Consider the following 22,104-nt stretch of genomic DNA (forward strand, 5'->3'; position numbering starts at 1 on the left):
AAAAATAAATCAGAACAAGTTTTTAATGGAAAATAGAGCTTATCCAAATGCAGCCATATTTTTAACTGATAAAAGGGCTTCATGATAAGACAACCCACACAAAACCTGTTTTATGAATGGATAGGCTGTGTTATTTGAAGAGTATCCCTGATTTAGGCAGATAAGGAAAACAGTAAAATGCTGGGTTGATGTTTCCACTCGGATAAAAAAAAAAAAAAAAAACAGTCAAGACATTAAGTGTGAAAAAAGTTTAATTTTCCTTGTTTAAAAATCAACATTGACATTTCACATCATATTCACTTTAACCTGTTCAAACCTCCACAACACTAGTAACAGTTTATGTTCATTATTCTGTAGTGCCCAAAATCATAGCCAAGGTGGCGACAAAAACGACGTATTCTTTAAAATCAACAGAACCGTCACCATCTGCATCCAGCGCCTTCATAAACTCATCCACCTCTTCCTTTTTATCGGCCTGCAAAGACAAATATTCACCTTTTAAAAAAACAAATCTTTAGGAAATCATGGCACATTCCTTTAAAGTGATAAGATCAGTTTACTTACTAATCCAGGAACCTCAGCTTTCAGCAAAGTGGCAAGTTCCTTCTTCGACAGAGAACCCTTGTCTCCTTCTGCTCCAGCATACTTTTGAAAAGTTTGCTTCAGGATTCCAATTGCACCCAGAATGTTGGACATGGTGGCTGGGATAAGATTGAGTCACAATTAAGGCATTTAATTTTTGCTGTTGTAGTATTAGAAATCTTAAAGGTTTAGGCTACATGGGCGTTGGCTCTTTCCTTTGTGCCCAGCCACGCCCTTTGCAAAAAAAAAAACCTTATGCCACTTTGCTAGTGTGCAATGATTCCTATCTGCATGGGTTGATCAAACCACTCTTGCAACTGCTGGTTTTAATCAGCTAATGGCAGTACAACAAACCAGGAAATGGCTACCATTAGTAAGCCTCTTTAAATACACTTTCATGCAAAACAAAATCAGGCATCTTAAAGATGATAGTCAGTATACTTTTTGTTAAGTTTGTTTGGTTACATGCTTCCCTCCATTTCATCAGCATCTAAAACTTAAGCTTAAAAGTCAAAGTTTAATGTGCTTTCAACAAAAATTTATACATTAATTCACATGAAGCCTAATCTGTAATCTACTATAAATGCAATTTGAATTTAGACTTAAAAGAGTTGATTTTCTTACCGGTTTATATGGAGGTGTTGTTCAGCTTGAGGAGGAAAAAACAACTGATGTGAGAGCAGAGCACAGACAGTCTGTTTTAAACACAGTTTGGGACACACCCACCTTCAAACTATAAACCCCTCCCATGGTGCTTTTCCGTGATTGTGTTGTTTGTTGTGGGTTTTGCTCTTTTTTTCTGTGTGTGTGTGGGTGTGAGTAGAGTGTTACAATAATCTTTTTGTAGCAACAAGACAAGTTAAGGGAGGATTTTTAGATACTTCAGGGGAAGTAGCGGCCCAGATTGCAGAGATATTTTAGGGTTAATCAAGTGGTTAATTGGTGAACTAGAACTTAAATCGTTTGTTGATCTAGCCTTGAGTGATGACAGTGAGCGCCGTAAGTGTTTGATTACAAATAAAAAGAAGAAAATGAAGAAAAAGCAAGCAAACAGCAAGCTTCAGCTCAGCTTCCACATGCAGGTTATTCAGGGGCGCACGAGGACAGAACTACAATCACGCGCGCGCTCACATCCTGCTCTCACATTCCCTGCAGCTAACCACACCCTCTTGGTTTGTTAGACTTTGGACTTTCTGACAGGGCAGCCGACAGACACTCCCATTTATCTCCAACAGAATTGCCGTTTTTGTCAGCACAGATCAGTAGTTTTATGTGTTTGCATACACATTATTAACGAATTTTTAAAAGTAAACAGTGCTGGTGGTTTTACACTGAACTTGAAGATTGAGAATAATCTGCAGAGGTATCTGCATCCCATTGTTTGACAAAATTGAATTTATTGCTTAATTGACATTTATTGCTTAACTGACCATTATTCTATGGCGGTCAAAAGAACAAAAACACTTTATGATGCACTTAGAGACATGGGAAATGACTTGCTGAGGCTTTTCTATATCGAAATAAAGATAAGTTTTGTGAGTATTTTGTATTTTAAGAAAAACTCAAGTCATGTTGGAACTCTGCTTTTCCATCTAAACACCCAAAGACAAAGGAACACAGCAGAGTCGGCTAAATCATTTTAAGAGGTGCCTACAACAACAACAACAAAAAAAATCCATTTAAGACAAACACTCTAGTCCTCACTTAATTAGGGCAGCTAGCTGATGGAAAGATGCTTTTAATTTTATAAAAGAAACAGATTAAAATATATGAATATTTGGTAGTTTATGCCCCTTTTACCATGTTAAAGGGTCCTTCAACAGGGTTTTACTGTAACCTTCCTCTCTTATAATAGAAAAGTCTCTTTTAGTGCTGAAATTGTTCTCAACTGTTCAGACATGTTGTCGGAAACAAGAGGAAGTTACATTCTTCTTTCAATCTTCATCCGTAAATTTCGAGGCATAGCACCCTAGCCTACATTAAGGACACATGGGCGTTGACGGTTGCTTTACAACATGTAACATGATTTTTTTTTAAGCCGGTGGCTTTACAAGATCCATACACCTCGAGCAAAGTTCAAACTAATCGACAGACTGCCCTTGTTTGTTTATCAAGCCACACCATCTGTCTCCATTGCTGAATATGACTAAGCCACAGCTGGTTTTAATCAGGACACAAGCTCATGGTAGTACAAAATACCAGGGAATTGTTTACTGTCACATGAACATACCAACACCCCAGAAATAAAAAAAAAGGAACAAACAAGTTTCTTTCTTTTTATGCATTCTTTAATTTTGATTTATATCATTTAAAGACAAAATGGCATTTGTCTTGTCAGTATACCAACTTTAGTTAAGTCTCATTTTCCCAAGGAGCAAATGATGAGGCAGATCAAGCTGCATAGTTGTCTTGGCTGGTTTAAAATCTATTGAGGGAAAAGAATGAGTTATATAAGTGAAAAAAAAACTCAGATTGAACTGCATTTAGTCTCAAAACTGCAGTTGCAGCTGTGGTTTCTGTATGAATGACACCCTTGACAAGGACAGTACTTCATCCACACTTCGGATATGCTAATCTCACTATTTGAGAAATTCCTGAGTTACTGGGTGTGTACAGATTACAGAGATTTACCAAAATTAGACAATAACAGATTGAAAAACGTTGCCTCGCCAGAATGAGAGTCTGTTTCATCTGCATTCAAATGGAAAGGGTGGGATTCTTTTCATTAATAGGATAAAAGCATTGCCACACTCTTCCATGCATCAAATCTTTATGTTGTTGGTTGTAGTATTCTTGGTAGGTATTTTCTTATCACATTGATATTGTCCAGTCTACCGGAGTGTTGTTGTTGGCCATCTTTTTGTGACTATAATGGACATAGCTTCTGATGGTTACTTCCAGCCCCCCAATGAATCAACACAGATTTCAGATAATCTCAAACTGCTGTCTTTAACATAACATTACGTCACTCTATTTCTGTTAATTGACAACAGTTAATTGATCGACTGATTGACAGATGGAAGTGTCATGCACCATTACATGGTTCCCATCCTACATAAGCGTACAAGACATAATACAACTTTTTTGCAAATTTTAGGGAGTTTTTCCGAATTTTGCAGTGTCCATAAAGCTTGTAATATACTATGGAGTATTAGGGCCAGGCTAGAGATTTTTTTATTTTTTTTAATCTTGAGAATAAAGTCATAACATTACGATAAAATTGTTGTAATATTAGGAGAATGAAGTCATAACATTACGAGAATACTATTACGAGAATGTCATCACACCACAACCTGTTTCAGAAAGAAAGCTTCAAGCTCTGACCAGCATGTGACGGTGTAGGTACCAGATCTGCTAGGGGCCTTGCCCCTTCTTATGACGTAAACATATGGCAACTCCACTCGGACAAACTGTATTGCAACAGTTTCTTAAGGATCAAATCTCTTTTGGAGTCTAAACATATTACTTATATTTGCTATTATTTTACATTTCATTAATAATCTAAAGTAGCCAAAAGTAGAAAACAATCATTATAAGTCTTGACAGAAACTACTGCGTTATAAGATTAAACTCTGCCATTTAACAAGATGACAAGAAAAAGTCTCAGCTTATTTTTATTCTTTTTATTAAGATTGAGGACAGGAAGGAAAAAATGGAACATCTCAAAAAGGACTTTTGTAGAGATTTTAGAAAAATAAAAAAGTTATTTTACTTGTAGAAAACGAACGGTTGCTGTTGACACAGTTAAAAATATTGTAGCGTAATATGGCTAACTGGCCGAGAAAAAAGAGGCTAACGTGTTAGCTACTGAGCACAGCTAGCTACAGTGCTACCCAGCTCTCCCCCTTTATATCATGGTCTTGCAGTTACTTTGTTCACCATAAACAGATTTTTTATTGATCAGGTAAAACCTAATTGGTCATTAGACGCGCTAACACTAGATGCTCCTGACTCGGCACACCGACGCTGTGCGATGTTATTATTACCATAATGTTTTACATCATGTGGCAACGTTCTAAAGGGCCTAACAGATGCTTGCTTTCACAAATGGAGCAGTACAGCTATCGCCTGGATTTATGCATGTAAATAGCCTTATTATAATTATGCAGGGAGTATTACAGATCACATGGACACTGCAATGTAAGTAGAACAGGAAAGGTAAAACAGGAAAAAGGAGAATAGATAGAAGAAAGAGGAGATAAAAGGGAGACAACGATAAAACGTCTTCAGTCTGCTTCATTTATAGCACCACCAATGCACTGGCAGGCCAACGCGCCAGCCAGCGGAGAGAGGCAGAATGGGGGGAATGTGCTCCGCACTTAGCGAAGACTTGAGATTTCCTTGGGAGAGGGAACAGCTCAGACCCGAACCTGACAAGTAACAAAAAAAAAAAAAAACTGTCTCAATCGCCCCCCTTGCAGCTAAGCCGTGGTCACCACATCTCTACCTCATCGATCAAAAGATTTTGTGAGCAACTTGCGACTGTCATGCTTCCTGAAGTTCAGTACTAGTAATAGCACAACAATACTTCTGTAAGGAAATGTGAAAGGTTTCGTTTGCTTTACTCTACTTATTCAGTTTTTCAGAGTTTCCACCAGAGGGGGTCAGTTCAGTGTTTGGATAGGATTTCGAGATAGTGGAAAAGGTAGATGGGATATCACTTATGTGGGATTATTTCGACGTGATTTCCCCCAATAAGGTCAGATAATCATACCAAATCTAATCTATTTAAGATTCATCCGATTTGTAATCAACAGTGGTGTTTCTGACTCTATTTAAAGGTGAAGTGTTATGTTCCAAGGAGTCAGGATACAAAACAATACCTGCTCAGTATTGAGGCCTTTCTGTACCTCGAATGAGAGTAAGACGGCAACTGGAGCATCCTCCAGTCAGGTTTGGTTATTAAAATCGTATACAAACAGACACAATAACAATTTTCTAAATCTTCTTTTGTGTATTGCACAAAAGAATACAACCAAAATAGATAACGGTCAATGTTTTTATTTCCTTTTAACCATCAACTATGAAGCAAGAGCTGGATAAACTCTGTGTCCACCTTGTAGTGAAGGAGGCGCAACCCTTCAGACTTGTGTATAGGGCTTAATTACAAATCCTATTCCCAATTATTTCATTTTATCATCAAGCAATTACTTTTGTATTACTACAGTCATTTATTTGTCCTACATTGCAGGTATATATAAATTCAAATTAATTCATTCATAAAATGAAAGGGGTCTCTCTCTCCCTCCCTTAGACTCTGAAGCCATGGAGAAAGACCTGTTTAAGTCTGCAATGGAGAAGACCAATGCGAAAGTTATAAAGGTGCCTGCTGTTAGCCTTATGCCTATATGTGGACAGAATTTGCTGTCTTTCAAACTGACATTTCTTTGTCGTCATTAGAGGAGGCCAACATTGTCAGAGTGAAAAGGAGAACATTTCCGCCTCCATTAATTGTCCTCATGAAAATGCTGAAGTAAGGCCTTCAGGAGGAGATGACAAAGCCTGCACCACCAGCTACTCTCCAAATTTGAGACCACCTCATCAGGGAACTACGGCAAAAAATTCAAGTTTTGCAATCCATGCAATCCATGAGCATTGTATTTCTATCTACCCTCCTTGACCCCAGTTCAAGGTGATCTTTTTTTTTTTTCCTTCAGCCCATTTTTTGTGTGTTTTTTATTTATCTGTTTTTTTTATATAAAAGTGACAGGGTTTATACAGGGTGGGTAAAGGTAGTAAAGTGAAGGAACTTTTTGTTGGGATCTGGAGGTCTGTCCACTTTCTCCACCAGAGGGCGTACGAGATCTCCTGGAGCCGGAGCTGATTGCACCACCTGTCGCTCATCTGCTCATCAGGAGATCCATATTTAAGGAGGCGGAGGACTTCTCTCCAGTGCCAGAGTGTTTGCCAGTAACGGTTAGCAAGCCTGAACCTGATCTGTTTTTCTCCTCTCTGCTTCCTAGATTTGAACCTGCCTGAAACCTGAAACTCTGAATAGTTTTCTCTGCCAGTGACCTGCCTGTCCGTTCTCAATAGAACTCTGGAGAATTATTCCTGTCTATGATCTGCCTGCCCGCTCTCAGAAGACACTGAAGGAAACTCAAATCTGTGATCTGCCAGCACTCAAATTAAGCTCTGCCTCCGCCTAGCCCTCAGCCTGCCGACAGACTCTGGACCCTCAAGGTTCCCCCCCTCTGCCGCTCTGCTCAACTCCAGAACAGGTACAGCCCTGCACACTCTCATCCTGCAAAATTCCTGGACCTCCACTAACTCCTCTGTCCCCCTCTGCAGTGAACCCACTTGTGACCAGTCCTGGATCTGATTTTTCTGTGTGCTTTTCAGAACCCACTCGTGACCAAACGAGTTCCCCTCTGGACCAGTTCATTTATTGTGTTCAAACTTATCAATAAAACTTTTCTCCTGCCTCTGAGAGTTCTGCATGTGGGTTAGACACCTTAAACCAAACATGACACTTTTGGCTTTTTAAAGGTAGTTAAAGGTAACAAACAGAACTTGACTTGGTAGTGAATTGCTTTTGTCATCCCTTCAATATATTTTGACTTTTCAATTGAAGCTGACTTTTTTTGTTTAAAGTCAATTTAATCTATCTCATAATTATCTGCTGTAATATAACCTTGTTTATAATGTATGTTGAAACTAAATTCATTTTTGCGCCTCACAATGGGAAAATATAAGTTTTCCGATATTTGGCTCTGTAAAACTTAAAGTTATATTGGATGAGATTCCCTCATTTAAATGTTTATTAAATTAACAAAACTAAAAGAGAAGCTGCTAGGATCTGTGGCATGCGGCGACTGCAGGTGGGGGGCGGGGTACCGACCAATCTCAGACACTGTTAGTGTTGGGATCTGGAGATCTTCCACCTGTCTCCAGCAGAGAGCGCTGTGGGTCTCCTGGGCTGGAGCCCTCACCACACCTGAGGATCATCAGTCCATCAGGAGACCTCCTTCATAAGCAGCAGTCAGACCTTCCTTCGACGCTGCAGTGTTGACCAAGTTTGGTTAGCGAACCTGAGCCTCTGTTAATCTTGAGAATCTTAGTTGCCTCTAGAGAGAAACTTGATTCTAACCTGCCTCTGTCTTCTTGCTCACAGAAAACCCGACTGAAGTCTGAAGCTCTGGATGAGCTTTGCCTGTAAACCTGCCTGCCTGCCCTAGGAAGCCAAACCAGAAGATTTCAGTCTAGACTTCACCAACTGCTCTCAAGGAAGAGCTAAAAACTCAAGTCAAGGTCTGAAACTCACAAGCCAGAAGCTAGACGCTGCTGCTGCTGAGCTCTCTGCTGAATCTACAGTCTCTGGACCCAACCGGTTTCCTCCCTCACAAAGGATCTGTCAGAACCTCTTCAAGGTACATTCAGAATTAACTCACTCGATAAACCATCTGACTGCCTGGCTAATCAAACTATCCATCTCTGCAGACATCAGTGATTCCAGTCCCGGACCTGTGCCAGAACCAGTTCATGATTTCTCTGTGAACATTTCAATAAACTCTGTTAAACTTTTACTCTGCTTCCAGTGGTGCTCTGCATGTGGGTTAAGTCTCTTAAGCCAATCATGACAGTTAGTGGGAGAAACACAGGTAAGTGACCATGATCATCTGACAGAAGATGATTATCTAAGTTGGTCACTTACCTGGTCTAACAGTCCAGTCCAAGAATGTCCCCAGTGCTGCAGTCCCAGAGGTCTTGCAGGAAGCCGATCCTGATCAGGGATTCAGAACAGACAGAACAGGCCGGATCCAGGCTTCCAGGCCTCGTAGAGCTCCCAGGCAGGTTCAGAGTCCAACAGAGTCCGGAAGTGTGACCAAGTGGTCATGCACAGGATCAGGTGCAGATGAGCAGGCTCAGTGGAATAGGGCAGCAGAGACAGGACGTGGAACCAGAACTTGATGCAGGACCTTTAAACTGGTCTCCACCTTGGAGCCAGGCTTACCCCGAAATCCCACATACTCCGTCAGCGCTCCGCCCCGCTGGCTCCAGACCGCCTGCGCAAAGCAAAGCCTACAACCTCCGCTGTGGCTCCAGTCCGCTCCGCTCTCAGTTCCTTGGAGATCGTAGAGAGCATGCGCGAGATGAACCAGGGTTTCCACGGATCATTAAAAATAATTACAATTCATAAAAATTTTTTTAAATCAAGGCCTTAATTGGCACACATTTTTTTTAAATATGTTCATCAAAGTAATAATAATTATTTAATAAAAAATGCTTATAAAAACAATTTCGTCAGATAGATTATATCGCTATTAATTTGCGTGGAACTGATCATAAAGCCGTATGTTCGGAAAGGAAGCTCGAGGTTGAGAAAAAGCTAGAGAGAATATATATACATGTATATATACGTATATATGTGTGTGTGTGTGTGTGTGTGTGTGTGTTTACATACATACAAGAGTCATGGAACTGTGCTTACAGCTCCTTCATAGTTCATGTACACTTATAACTTGTGTACATGGTTCTTGTTGATGGCATTAAAATAATTTCTAATAGCATTAAAATAGCATTAAATTGGAGTCACTCATTGCTGCATGAACCCTGTGAACGCTTAATTTAATATGGCATATTAAAAAAATCCCACCATCATCCAGCAGATGTTCAGTTTCTGCCCAAATATATATATATACATTTTGTAGATTTTTGTAACGGGGATAAGGATAATAAAACTTTGTTTGTTCTCTACTCCCAAACTCAGCATCTCTTTTCATTCCTGTAATAAGAAGTTTCTTTTGAATGGATTTGATTAAAGTTTAAGTCCCTCGGTATAAAATAAATATTTTGATGGAGATGAGAAATCTGCTTCCTCGTTGGTGAATAACCAATAGTTTGGATCCAATCATTTAAATAAACGGTGTTAGTTTTTTGTTTTTTATAGGGCTTGGGATCCGCGTTGCATTGTGGAATGTGGCGGCCATATTGACGGCTACACTAACGTAAACATAGCTCTGATACAACGTTATTGTTGAAAGAAGAGACGTAGAAGTAGAGAGAAAAAAGATGTTAAAATCCCGAAAAAGATCTGGAATTTACCAGGACACATTAAATAGAGAAGACACGGACCGGTATGTTGACAAAATCAGCATTATTAATAATTTGGATCCATATGAAGTTCCAAACAATGAGTGGAGCCCCGATGAGTGAGCGCCTATACTTTAAAACAGTTCCGAAGCTACAAGTCCTTGGAGTCTCATATGCAGTTCATGAATGGATGGGTTCAGGAGCTGCAGATCATAAAGCCAGCAAACATTGGGAGCACAGTAATCCGTACGAAGGTAAGCTGTGATCAGACGGGCTCTGGAACCTGCTAGTTTAGCAACTGCTAACCGCTAATGCTAACAACCACTCACGCATGTAATGTACTTTAAACTAGCTGCTATGTGTTTCAAAGGTGTAGTTAGTAACGTTAACTGCCAAACCTCCGGGTTTCTCACGTATTTGAGCCTTTTCCCGCTGCCGTTTTTATTATTTTCCCGTAAAAGATCCCAACTTTGAAGGAAAGAAACAAAGTAGGCTATAAAATAAAACCGTGCATCTTTAACTTACCAGAATGAAAATGCAGGGAACACACTCTCAATGACATTAAAATACTGTGGAAAGTTATGTTCGGTCGTCTTACAGCTGCGATCCAAGCTAGATGACGAGTCTTTATCTCCGTGGTTGCGCCTCCAGGCAGGAAAGCAGTGGAAAGTTAACCCATTTTTTATGTTTTTCCCATGGCGATCATGTGTTGAGCTGTTACTGCCCACAGTATAGCAACGTTTTACCATGGTTGAAATCAAGTTAAGGTGAAATTAATCAAATTAAAACACGGCTGAGAAGGAGTACAGTATGCGGTAGTCATAGGCAGTAGTCTGAGCTGCGGTAAAAGAGGCCATCAAGATGGCGGCGACGCAAAGTGCTTACGTCATTACGACCAAGCCCTATATATAAGAATTGTGCTATAATTTCTATTCACCGATCTGTTGCTACTATATTTTAATTTGACGAACCGGAATTTCTCGATGTTCTTTTTCCTGTTTGGTGCGATTGTAATTGCGGATCTTGACCTGGTCGGACCGGAGCGGAGCAAAAAATAGCTCGGCTCCGAATTTTGTCGGTGACGGACGGAGAAGACGTACTTGGACGGAGACGTGCGGAGGAGTAGCGGTGGATATGGAACAGCTCTCATTGATTTACATGAAAGACAAGCACTCCGCACGACGTATTTCAGCGGGGCGGGGCAGAGCGCTGACGGAGTATTTTGAATCTGGAGGTTACTTGGATAAAAACTGAACCTCCCTGCGTACAGGGGAAAATCTAGAGGGCTCACCCCAGGCTCACACCGACTCCGGTCTTACCGTTGCGGTGCGGTGGGTGCGGCGCCGCAGTGATTCCAAGTCATTAAAAAGACGTAAACCTCTCTCACCGGCTGCTGAGCTGTCCGGCTGCGGTTACCGAGACACTCCGGCGTTGCAGAAAATTCCGCAAGAAAGCTATCCTTGCGGCGTGCCGGAGCCCTCCGCAACAAGCTCTCGCAAATATCCTTATTTGGGCCGTGTTATCGCGTGAACACGTGAACTCAAGTGAACTTCTGTTCTCGCGAGTTAAATCTCCGGACCTGTTGCCGGAGCCGCAGAGCCGCACCGCACCGTAGTCAAAAGGGCGGTGTGAGAGGGGGTGTGCGGGAGTTGCGGTCTCCGTCGGCTCGGTAACCGCACCGGAGTCAGTGTGAGCAAGGGGTCAGCAGGGGAGGAACAGTGGACGAGCAGGAGACGAGACAGACACAAAACCCTCTTTCCACTGGCCGCCAGGATCCAGGACAAGAACAAGGTTCTTGGAACAGAAAAACAAATAATGATCTGGCCCCGAATACTCAGGCTGAACAAAATATAAACCAAAGGAAACAGATGAGAGGAATAGATGATAATTGAGGCAGGGAGGGAAAACAGGTGAAAGAAATAACCAATTAATGGAGAGCAAACGGGCCAGATCATGACACTGAGCTGCTTGCAGAAAACAAAGGACATGATAGGATGCAAATTTCAAGAAGTTTTAGACACTTCCAAACATTATTACAGAACACAATCCAAAGCAGATGAATATTTGAACTTACATCCTTGTTTACCTCGTCTCAAAGAGAAAAATCATAAGCACAATATCATTTTTATATAGCCATTTTTGCTGTACTAAAAAATAGGGGTGTCAACAATAATCGATTCAGCGATGCATTGCAATGCGGGGCATGCACGATTCAGCATCGATGTGGCAACGTGCCATAATCGATTATGTCACTGTTTATTTTCTGATCTCAAATAGACAAGTTGTGAAGTTTCAATTACTTCTGAGGGCATACCAACAATCAAGATGGCTGAGGCGGAGGGAGATGACCGCAATAGACGGGTAGGCCTAATTAAAAACGCACCAAAAGCTTGGAAAGCAGATATCTGGGCACATTTCGGATTTTACGAAGTCAATGGGATTTTGATGCATCGCAATGCATCACAATGCATCGTAGAATCAAATTGAATCGAAACGTTACCTGGTGAATCGTAATCGAATCGAATCGTGAGGGCAGTGCCAATGCACACCCCTACTAAAAAACATCCATCAGGTGGCAGCATAGGAAAAGCTGCTGGAGCAGAGAATCTTCAGCGGTATTTTTCCAAACCATTTAGCTTTAACCCAGAGGCAAACTTATGAAAAAAAATATACTGACCAGTATTAAAAACAGATTTAAACAGTAGAGTTTTCTCTATGACTATTTGAGTGCAGGTTCTAGAATGAATGCCATCCTGGGCAAATCCTTTAGCCCCACCCCTCCAAACAAATGCCCATTTAGAAAGAACAGCTTTCTTTATGCTGCTTAAAATTAGATCACCTTACAGGCCAATAGCTGCACAACAAAATGTTCCCCTTAGTCGTCGTCGTCTCCCGCTTTATCCTTAACCGGGTCGCGGGGGCAGCAGACTAAGCAGAGACTCCCAGACTTCCCTCTCCGCAAACACCTCCTCCAGCTCTGTTTGGGGAAGCCCTAGGCGCTCCCAGGCCAGCCGAGAGACATAGTCTCTCCAGCGTGTCCTGGGTTGTCCCCTGGGCCTCCTCCCGGTGGGACATGCCTGGAACACCTCCCGAGGGAGGCGTCCAGGGGGCATCCGAAGAAGATGTCCGAGCCACCTCAACTGACTCCTCTCGATGTGGAGGAGAACCGGCTCTACTTTGAGCCTCTCCCGAATGACCGAGCTCCTCACCCTATCTCTAAGGGAGAGCCCAGCCACCCTGCGGAGAAAGCTCATTTCAGCCGCTTGTATCCGGGATCTCGTTCTTTCGGTCATGATCCAAATTTCATGACCATAGGTGAGGGTAGGAACGTAGACCGGTAAATTGAGAGCTTTGCTTTTTCGCTCAGCTCCCTCTTCACCACAACAGACCGGTGCAGCGTCCGCATTATTGCAGCAGCCGCACCGATCAGTCTATCGATCTCCCGCTCTATTATTCCCTCACTCGTGAACAGGACCCGTAGATACTTGAACTCCTCCACTTGAGGCAGGGACTCTCCTCCAACATGAAGGGGACAAGCCGCCTTTTCCCGGTCAAGAACCATGGCCTCGGACTTGGAGGAGCTGATTCTCATACCGGCCGCTTCACACTCGGCTGCGAACCGCCCCAGTGCACGTTGTAGGTCTTGGCAGGAGGGAGCCAGCAGAACTACGTCATCCGCAAAAAGCAGGGACGAGATCCGCTGCTCCACAAACCAGACCCCCTCCGGTCCTTGGCTGCGCCTAGAAATCCTGTCCATAAAAGTTATGAACAGGACTGGTGACAGAGGGCAGCCCTGTCGGAGTCCAACATCCACTGTGAACAGGTCCGACTTACTGCTGACAATGCGAACCAGACTCCTGCTCCGCTTGTACAGAGAACGGATGGCCCCTAATAAAGGGCCCCCGACTCCATACTCCTGGAGCACCCCCCACAGGGCAGGACGAGGGACACGGTCAAATGCCTTCTCCAAGTCCACAAAACACATGTGGACTGGTTGGGCAAACTCCCATGAACCCTCAAGCACCCTGCAGAGGAAGTAGAGCTGGTCCACTGTTCCACGGCCAGGACGAAAACCACACTGCTCCTCCTGCAGCCGAGGTTCAACAATCAGCCGGACTCTCCTCTCCAGCACCCTGGCATAGGCCTTTCCGGGGAGGCTGAGAAGTGTGATTCCCCGATAATTGGAACACACCCTCCGGTCCCCCTTCTTGTGGAGGGGAACCACCACCTCAGTCTGCCAATCCAGGGGTACTGTCCCCGACCTCCACGCGATGTTGAAGAGACGTGTCAACCATGACAGCCCGACAACATCCAGAGCTCTAAGATACTCAGGATTGATCTCGTCCACCCCCGAAGCCTTGCCACCGTGGAGTTTTTTGACCACCTCGGTGACTTCGGCCTGGGTGATGAACGATTCCAGCCCCAAGCACCCCGTCTCTTCTTCCCCCACGGAAGGCGTGTCCGTCGGGTTGAGGAGATCCTCAAAGTATTCCTTCCACCGCCCGACAATATCCTCCTTCAAGGTCAGCAGCTTCCCACTCCCACTGAAAACAGTGTTAGCGAAGCACTGCTTTCCCCTCCGGTGGCGCCGGACGGTTTGCCAGAATCGCTTTGAGGCCAACCGATAGTCTTTTTCCATGGCCTCTCCAAACTCCTCCCAGGCCCGAGATTTTGCCTCTGCAACCGCCCGGGCCGTGACACGCTTGGCCTCACGGTACCTGCTTGCTGCTTCAGGAGTCCCACAAGCCAGCCAAGCTCGATAGGACTCCTTCTTCAGCTTGACAGCATCCCTTACTATCGGTGTCCACCACCGGGTTCGGGGATTGCCACCACGACAGGCACCGCAAACCTTACGGCCACAGCGACGGGCAGCTGCATCGACAATAGAGGCCGAGAACAGAGCCCATTCGGACTCCATATCTCCAACCTCCCTCGGAACCTGAGAGAAGCTCTCCCGGAGGTGGGAGTTGAACATGTCCCTGACCGAGGGTTCCACCAGACGTTCCCAGCAGACCCTCACTACACGTTTGGGCCTGCCGAGTCTTTCAGGCTTCCTCCTCTTCCAGCGTATCCAGCTCACCACCAGGTGGTGGTCGGTGGACAGCTCCGCCCCTTTCTTCACCCGAGTGTCCAGGACATGCAGCCGAAGATCAGAAGATACGACTACAAAGTCGATCATCGACCTTCGGCCTAGGGTGTCCTGGTGCCAAGTGCACCGATGGACATCCTTATGCCTGAACGTGGTGTTCATTATGGACAATACGTGACTTGCACAGAAGTCCAATAATAAGACACCACTCGGGTTCCAAGCTTGGGGCCCGTTCCTCCCGATCACGCCCCTCCAGGTGTCACTGTCGTTTCCCACGTGGGCGTTGAAGTCTCCCAGTAGAATGATGGAATCCCCAGGAGGGGTGCTTTCTAACACCCTCCCCAGGGATGCTAAGAAGGCCTGGTACTCCGTACTGCCGTTCGGCCCATAGGCTGAAACAACTGTCAGAGTCCTCCCCTCAACCCGAAGGCGAAGGGATGCGACCCTCTCGTCTACAGGGGTGAACTCCAACACGAGACGGCTGAGCTGGGGGGAGACAATCAGCCCCACCCCCGCCCTCCGCCTCTCCCCGCGGGTCACTCCAGAGTAGAAGAGAGTCCAGCCTCTATCAAGGAGCTCGGTTCCAGAGCCCTGGCTGTGCGTAGAGGTGAGCCCAACTTTTTCTAGCTGGTATCGCTCCACCTCCCGCACAAGTTCGGGCTCCTTCCCCGCCAGTGAGGTGACATTCCACGTCCCCAGAGCCAGTTTAAGTGCCCGCGGATCAGGTCGCCAAGGTCTCCGCCTCTGGCTGCCGCCCAATCCACTTTGCACCGGTCCCTCATGGTTCCCCCTGCAGGTGGTGGGCCCACTGGGGGATGGCCTCGCGTCGCTCCTTCGGGCTGGGCCTGGCCGGGTCCCGCGAGGAAGAACCCGACCACCAGGCGCTCGCCAACGAACCCCAACCCCAGGCCTGGCTCCAGGGTGGGGTCCCGGCTCCGCCGTACCGGGCGACGTCACTTGCCTCGTTGTTGTGCTCATCATAAGGGTTTTTGAACCGCTCTTCGTCTGACCTGTCACCCTGAGCCTGTTTGCCTTGGGAGACCCTACCAGGGGCATTTAGGCCCCGACAACATAGCCTCTGGGATCACCCAGGCACTGAAACCCCTCCACCACGTTAAGGTGGCGGTTCAAGGAGGGGGTTCCCCTTAGTCTACAGATCAAAGCCATCTGGACTTAGTATACGATTAAGACCAGATATTTTGCTTTTAAACATAACTTTTTACAAAGACTAGAATATAAAATAGTATTTATAATCCAGTGAAGATCTAAAGTCTTAAGTGTTTCGAAAGAGAAAAGTTCAAACTCAAAGAGAAGCCCTTAAATTGCATCACAACAACTTCCCAAACAAGCCACCCACAGAGCTACCAGTTTCCTAAGTATACCGTGCAACCAGTACCCTGAATAATGCCACATCCTCAATGAAGCTCGCCATTTGTCTAGACAATTACAAAGTTAATATAAAGCCTTTATTTCATGTCCCACAATTGTAAACGTTCTCATAAGCCAAATGTTCGAAAAAAATAAATCAGAACAAGTTTTTAATGGAAAATAGAGCTTATCCAAATGCAGCCATATATTTTTAACTGATAAAAGGGTTTACTTCATGATAAGACAACCCACACAAAACCTGTTTTATGAATGGATAGGCTGTGTTATTTGAAGAGTATCCCTGCTTTAGGCAGATAAGGAAAACAGTAAAATGCTGGGTTGATGTTTCCACTCGGATAAAAAAAAAAACAGTCAAGACATTAAGTGTGAAAAAAGTTTAATTTTCGAATTTTCAAACCTCCACAACACTAGTGACAGTTTATGTTCATTATTTTGTAGTGCCCAAAATCATAGCCAAGGTGGCGACAAAAACTACGTATTCTTTAAAATCAACAGAACCGTCACCATCTTCATCCAGCGCCTTCATAAACTCATCCACTCTTCCTTTTTATCAGCCTGCAAAGACAAATATTCACCTTTTAAAAAAACAAATCTTTAGGAAATCATGGCACATTCCTTTAAAGTGATAAGATCAGTTTACTTACTAATCCAGGAACCTCAGCTTTCAGCAAGGTGGCAAGTTCCTTCTTCGACAGAGAACCCTTGTCTCCATCTGCTCCAGCATACTTTTGAAAAGTTTGCTTCAGCATTCCAATTGCACCCAGAATGTTGGACATGGTGGCTGGGATACGATTGAGTCACAATTAAGGCATTTAATTTTTGCTGTTGTAGTATTAGAAATTTTGCAGGTTAAGGCTACATGGGCGTTGGCTCTTTCCTTTGTGCCCAGCCACGCCCTTTGCAAAAAAAAACAAAAAAAAAACCTAAGCCACTTTGCTAGTGTGCAATGATTCCTATCTGCATGGGTTGATCAAACCACTCTTGCAACTGCTGGTTTTAATCAGCTAATGGCAGTACAACAAACCAGGAAATGGCTACCATTAGTAAGCCTCTTTAAATACACTTTCATGCAAAACAAAATCATTAAATCTTTAAATATTTATAAAAATGGCACTTCACGAAAGTTGAAACACTAGGAAATGTTTGTCATTATTTTGTCTTTTAAGAATAGACCAGAAAAAAATTGACTTAGTCTGCTGTAGATGCACATTCCTTTATTTCACAAAACAGCCATCCAGTGATAACATTAGGAACTAATTTCTTCAGCACAGCAGCTAGCCCAGGTCATAATCATATCCTTGCAGGGTCACTTGGAGCCTGTGAAGTCAATGGGTGGGAGGGACAGGTCCCTGTCTGGATAGAATCAGAACATAATTTTTCTTTTAAACTGTGGGACTAATTCATCTAATGAAGTAAAGTCGAGCTTATCTGATCAGGCAGCCTGCCAGGAGTTTTGGGCCTGATGACAAAAAAATCGTCCCCCTTGCAGCTAAGCCGTGGTCACCACATCTCTATCTCATCGATCAAAAGATTTTGTGACCAACTTGCGACTGTCCTGCTTCCTGAAGTTCAGTACTAGTAATAGTACAACAATACATCTGTAAGGAAATGTGAAAGGTTTCGTTTGCTTTACTCTACTTATTCAATTTTTCAGAGTCTCCACTAGAGGGGGTCAGTTGAGTGTTTGGATAGGATTTCGAGATAGTGGAGAAGGTAGATGGGATATCACCTATGTGTAATTATTTCGACGTGATTTCCCCCAATAACGTCAGATAATCATACCAAATCTAATCTATTTAAGATTTATTCGATTTGTTATCAACAGTGGTTTTTCTGACTCTATTTAAAGGTGAAGTGTTATGTTCCAAGGAGTCAGGATACAAAACAATACCTGCTCAGTATTGAGGCCTTTCTGTGCCTCGCATGAGAGTAAGACGGCAACTGGAGCATCCTCCAGCCAGGTTTGGTTATTAAAATCGTATACAAACAGACACAATAACAATTTTCTAAATCTTCTTTTGTGTATTGCACAAAAGAATACAACCAAAATAGATAACGGTCAATGTTTTTATTTCCTTTTACCTGACAGAAGATCATTATCTGAGTTGGTCACTTACCTGGTCTAACAGTCCAGTCCAAGAATGTCCCCAGTGCTGCAGTCCCAGAGGTCTTGCAGGAAGCCGATCCTGATCAGAGATTCAGAACAGACAGAACAGGCCGGATCCAGGCTTCCAGGCCTCGTAGAGCTCCCAGGCAGGTTCAGAGTCCAACAGAGTCCGGAAGTGTGACCAGGTGGTCATGCACAGGATCAGGTGCAGATGAGGAGGCTCAGTGGAAGAGGGTAGCAGAGACAGGACGTGGAACCAGAACTTGATGCAGGACCTTTAAACTGGTCTCCACCTTGGAGCCAGGCTTACTTGGATAAAAACTGAACCTCCCTGCGTACAGGGGAAAACCCAGAGGGCTCAGCAGGGGAGGAACTGTGGACGAGCAGGAGACGAGACAGACACAAAACACTCTTTCCACTGGCTGCCAGGATCCAGGACAAGAACAAGGTTCTTGGAACAGAAAAACAAATGATGATCTGGCCCCGAATGCTCAGGCTGAACAAAATATAAACCAAAGGAAACAGATGAGAGGAATAGATAATTGAGGCAGGGAGGGAAAACAGGTGAAAGAAATAACCAATAAATGGAGAGCAAACAGGCCAGATCATGACACTGAGCTGCTTGCAGAAAACAAAGGACAATATAGGATGCAAATTTCAGGAAGTTTTAGACACTTCCAAACATTATCACAGAACACAATCCAAAGCAGATGAATATTTGAACTTACATCCTTGTTTACCTCGTCTCAAAGAGAAAAATCATATGCACAATATCATTTTTATATAGCCATTTTTGCTGTACTAAAAAACATCAGGTGGCAGCATTGGAAAAGCTGCTGGAGCAGAGAATCTTCAGCAGTATTTTTCCAAACCATTTAGCTTTAACCCAGAGGCAAATTTATGAAAAAAAAAAAAATATTGACCAGTATTAAAAACAGATTTAAACAGTAGAGTTTTCTCTATGACTATTTGAGTGCTGGTTCTAGAATGAATGCCATCCTGGGCAAATCCTTTAGCCCCGCCCCTCCAAACAAATGCCCATTTAGAAAGAACAGCTTTATTTATGCTGCTTAAAATTAGATCACCTTACAGGCCAATAGCTGCACAACAAAATGTTCCCCTTAGTCTACAGATCAAAGCCATCTGGACTTAGTATATGATTAAGACCAGATATTTTGCTTTTTAACAGAATTTTTTACTAGAAGACTAGAATATAAAATAGTATTTATAATCCAGTGTTAGGATTATAGTGTTTCGAAAGAGAAAAGTATAAACTCAAAGAGGAGCCCTTAAATTGCGTCACACCAACTTCCCAAACAAGCCACCCACAGAGCTACCAGTTTCCTAAGTATACCGTGCAGCCAGTACCCTGAATAATGCCACATCCTCATTGAAGCTCGCCATTTGTCTAGACAATTACAAAGTTAATATAAATCCTTTATTTCATGACCCACAATTGTAAACGTTCTCATAAGCCAAATGTTCGAAAAAAATAAATCAGAACAAGTTTTTAATGGAAAATAGAGCTTATCCAAATGCAGCCATATATTTTTAACTGATAAAAGGGTTTACTTCATGATAAGACAACCCACACAAAACCTGTTTTATGAATGGATAGGCTGTTTCATTTGAAGAGTATCCCTGCTTTAGGCAGATAAGGAAAACAGTAAAATGCTGGGTTGATGTTTCCACTCGGATTAAAAAAAAAACAGTCAAGACATTAAGTGTGAAAAAAGTTTAATTTTCCTTGTTTAAAAACAAACATTGACATTTCACATCATATTCACTTTAACCTGCTCAAACCTCCACAACACTAGTAACCGTTTATGTTCATTATTCTGTAGTGCCCAAAATCATAGCCAAGGTGGCGACAAAAACGACGTATTCTTTAAAATCAACAGAACCGTCACCATCTTCATCCAGCGCCTTCATAAACTCATCCACCTCTTCGTTTTTATCAGCCTGTAAAGACAAATATTCACCTTTTAAAAAAACAAATCTTTAGGAAATCATGGCACATCCCTGATAAGATCAGTTTACTTACCAATCCAGGAACCTCAGCTTTCAGCAAGGTGGCAAGTTCCTTCTTCGACAGAGAACCCTTGCCTCCTTCTGCTCCAGCATACTTATCAAAAGTTTGCCTCAGGATTCCAATTGCACCCAGAATGGTGGACATGGTGGCTGGGATAAGATTGAGTCACAATTAGGGCATTTAATTTTTGCTGTTGTAGTACTAGAAATTTTGCAGGTTTAGGCTACATGGGCGTTGGCTCTTTCCTTTGTGCCCAGCCACGCCCTTTGCAAAAAAAAAAACCCTAAGCCATTTTGCTAGTGTGCAATGATTCCTATCTGCATGGGTTGATCAAACCACTCTTGCAACTGCTGGTTTTAATCAGCTAATGGCAGTACAACAAACCAGGAAATGGCTACCATTAGTAAGCCTCTTTAAATACGATTTTATGCAAAACAAAATCAGGCATCTTAAAGATAATAGTCGGTATACTTTTTGTTAAGTTTGTTTGGTTACATGCTTCCCTCCGTTTCATCATCATCTAAAACTTAAGCTTAAAAGTCAAAGTTTAATGTGCTTTCAACAAAAATATATATATATTAATTCACATGAAGCCTAATCTGTAATCTACTATAAATGCAATTTGAATTCTGACTTAAAAGAGTTGATTTTCTTACCAGTTTATATGGAGGTGTTGTTCAGCTTGAGGAAGAAAACACGACTGATGTGAGAGCAGAGCACAGACAGTCTGTTTTAAACACTTTGGGACACACCCACCTTCAAACTATAAACCCCTCCCATGGTGCTTTTCCGTGATTGTGTTTGTTTGTTGTGGGTTTTGCTCTTTTTTTCTGTGTGTTGGTGTGTGGGTATGAGTAGAGTGTTACAATAATCTTTTTGTAGCAACAAGACAGGTTCAAGTAATTTGCGATGCTGCTCAGCTAAGCAGACCATGCAGTCAACTATGAAGTTCATTGAGAAATTATGGGGAATTGTTAACACACTCTGTATTTCACTGGTAGAAAGCTGTTAAAATGTAATTTAAAATTAAAACTGTTACCATCAATAAAAGCAGGGGAAGGGGGTAGCAAGCCATTGCTGTTAGATTAAAACATGAATTGTCACCTTTTAAATCATAATCATTATATCAAGAAACACATTCAAATCAAATTTGATGTGATAATATAGAATTTTGCTTGGAGTAGAATATATTTTCCCCACTATTAACTATTTAAGTAACATTACAGATGAGATAAGTGCCTGACAAGAGGGGAAAACTAAGCACTAAAACCCACACTACCTTGATATCCAAAAGGCAATAAAAAGATCTAAGCGCTTTAAATCTGGACCAAAACTATTGTTAACTATTTATTTTCATATCAATTAAACAGCAACTGCAAAAAAAAAAAAAAAAAAAAAGTGATGCAACAAAGCTCACCTGACTTTAGCCAAACGACAAAAATAGGCAGGCCTACAGAGTGTCTGGAGAACACTTAGAGCATAACTGAAGATGTTCCGTGGGACAGCCGATTACTGTAAAGCAACCAATAAAATAAGCCTCCTCTGGAAAATTGGGAAAGAAACTGGTTAAATATCAGATTTGGACATTAGGAAATGATGCATACGATGAAATAGAGAGAATTTACACATTTAAAGATCATTCAATGGAAACTTTCCATGCTCTTTAATACACATTACAAATCTCATAAATATATTTTTCTATGCATGTAAAATATCTTCCAACTTTTGGGAATGTATCATGAAGTTACAATTCAATTTGGTTTTCCCGAATTCTGTGTCACTACCCGATTCGTACCAGAGGCACGATTGGTACATCAGCGTATGTGCGAATGAAAGCAGATATTTATCCAGGACCATAAATAATGTAATTAT

General features: G+C 42.7%; 2 protein-coding genes and 1 long non-coding RNA gene across 3 annotated transcripts; all 3 read right to left on the minus strand.

Annotated features, from left to right (window-relative positions):
• Positions 1–233: 233 nt before the first annotated feature.
• Positions 234–1,365, minus strand: LOC119786738 (protein S100-A1-like). The gene is made up of 3 exons (XM_038290248.1): positions 1,207–1,365; positions 565–701; positions 234–475 (listed from the first exon to the last, which is right to left on the minus strand). Exons 2-3 carry the CDS (start codon positions 694–696, stop codon positions 347–349), a joined length of 261 nt encoding a protein of 86 aa, XP_038146176.1. The 5' UTR covers positions 697–701; positions 1,207–1,365; the 3' UTR covers positions 234–346.
• LOC119786739 lies at positions 234–16,625 on the minus strand. The gene is made up of 2 exons (XR_005281227.1): positions 16,491–16,625; positions 234–316 (listed from the first exon to the last, which is right to left on the minus strand). It is a non-coding gene; the product is annotated as an uncharacterized LOC119786739 (long non-coding RNA).
• Positions 16,626–20,032: 3,407 nt separating this feature from the next.
• LOC119786737 (protein S100-A1-like) lies at positions 20,033–20,401 on the minus strand. Its single transcript, XM_038290247.1, has 2 exons — positions 20,245–20,401; positions 20,033–20,162 (listed from the first exon to the last, which is right to left on the minus strand). The coding sequence occupies exons 1-2, from the start codon at positions 20,374–20,376 to the stop codon at positions 20,034–20,036; spliced, it is 261 nt and encodes an 86-aa protein (XP_038146175.1). The 5' UTR covers positions 20,377–20,401; the 3' UTR covers position 20,033.
• Positions 20,402–22,104: the final 1,703 nt, after the last annotated feature.

Source organism: Cyprinodon tularosa, unplaced genomic scaffold, assembly GCF_016077235.1.
Source record: "Cyprinodon tularosa strain WSP-4 unplaced genomic scaffold, ASM1607723v1 ctg277, whole genome shotgun sequence".
In the NCBI taxonomy this organism is placed as follows: domain Eukaryota; kingdom Metazoa; phylum Chordata; class Actinopteri; order Cyprinodontiformes; family Cyprinodontidae; genus Cyprinodon; species Cyprinodon tularosa.

What these genes read in the sequence shown, in the direction of transcription:
- LOC119786737 (XM_038290247.1), bottom strand. Translation starts at nt 20,376, where the DNA reads ATGTCCACCATTCTGGGTGCAATTGGAATCCTGAGGCAAACTTTTGAT. An exon ending in AAGCTGAGGTTCCTGGATTG is followed by an intron (nt 20,163 to 20,244) that starts GTAAGTAAACTG and finishes TTGTCTTTACAG; the next exon opens with GCTGATAAAAACGAAGAGGT.
- LOC119786738 (XM_038290248.1), bottom strand. Translation starts at nt 696, where the DNA reads ATGTCCAACATTCTGGGTGCAATTGGAATCCTGAAGCAAACTTTTCAA. An exon ending in AAGCTGAGGTTCCTGGATTA is followed by an intron (nt 476 to 564) that starts GTAAGTAAACTG and finishes TTGTCTTTGCAG; the next exon opens with GCCGATAAAAAGGAAGAGGT.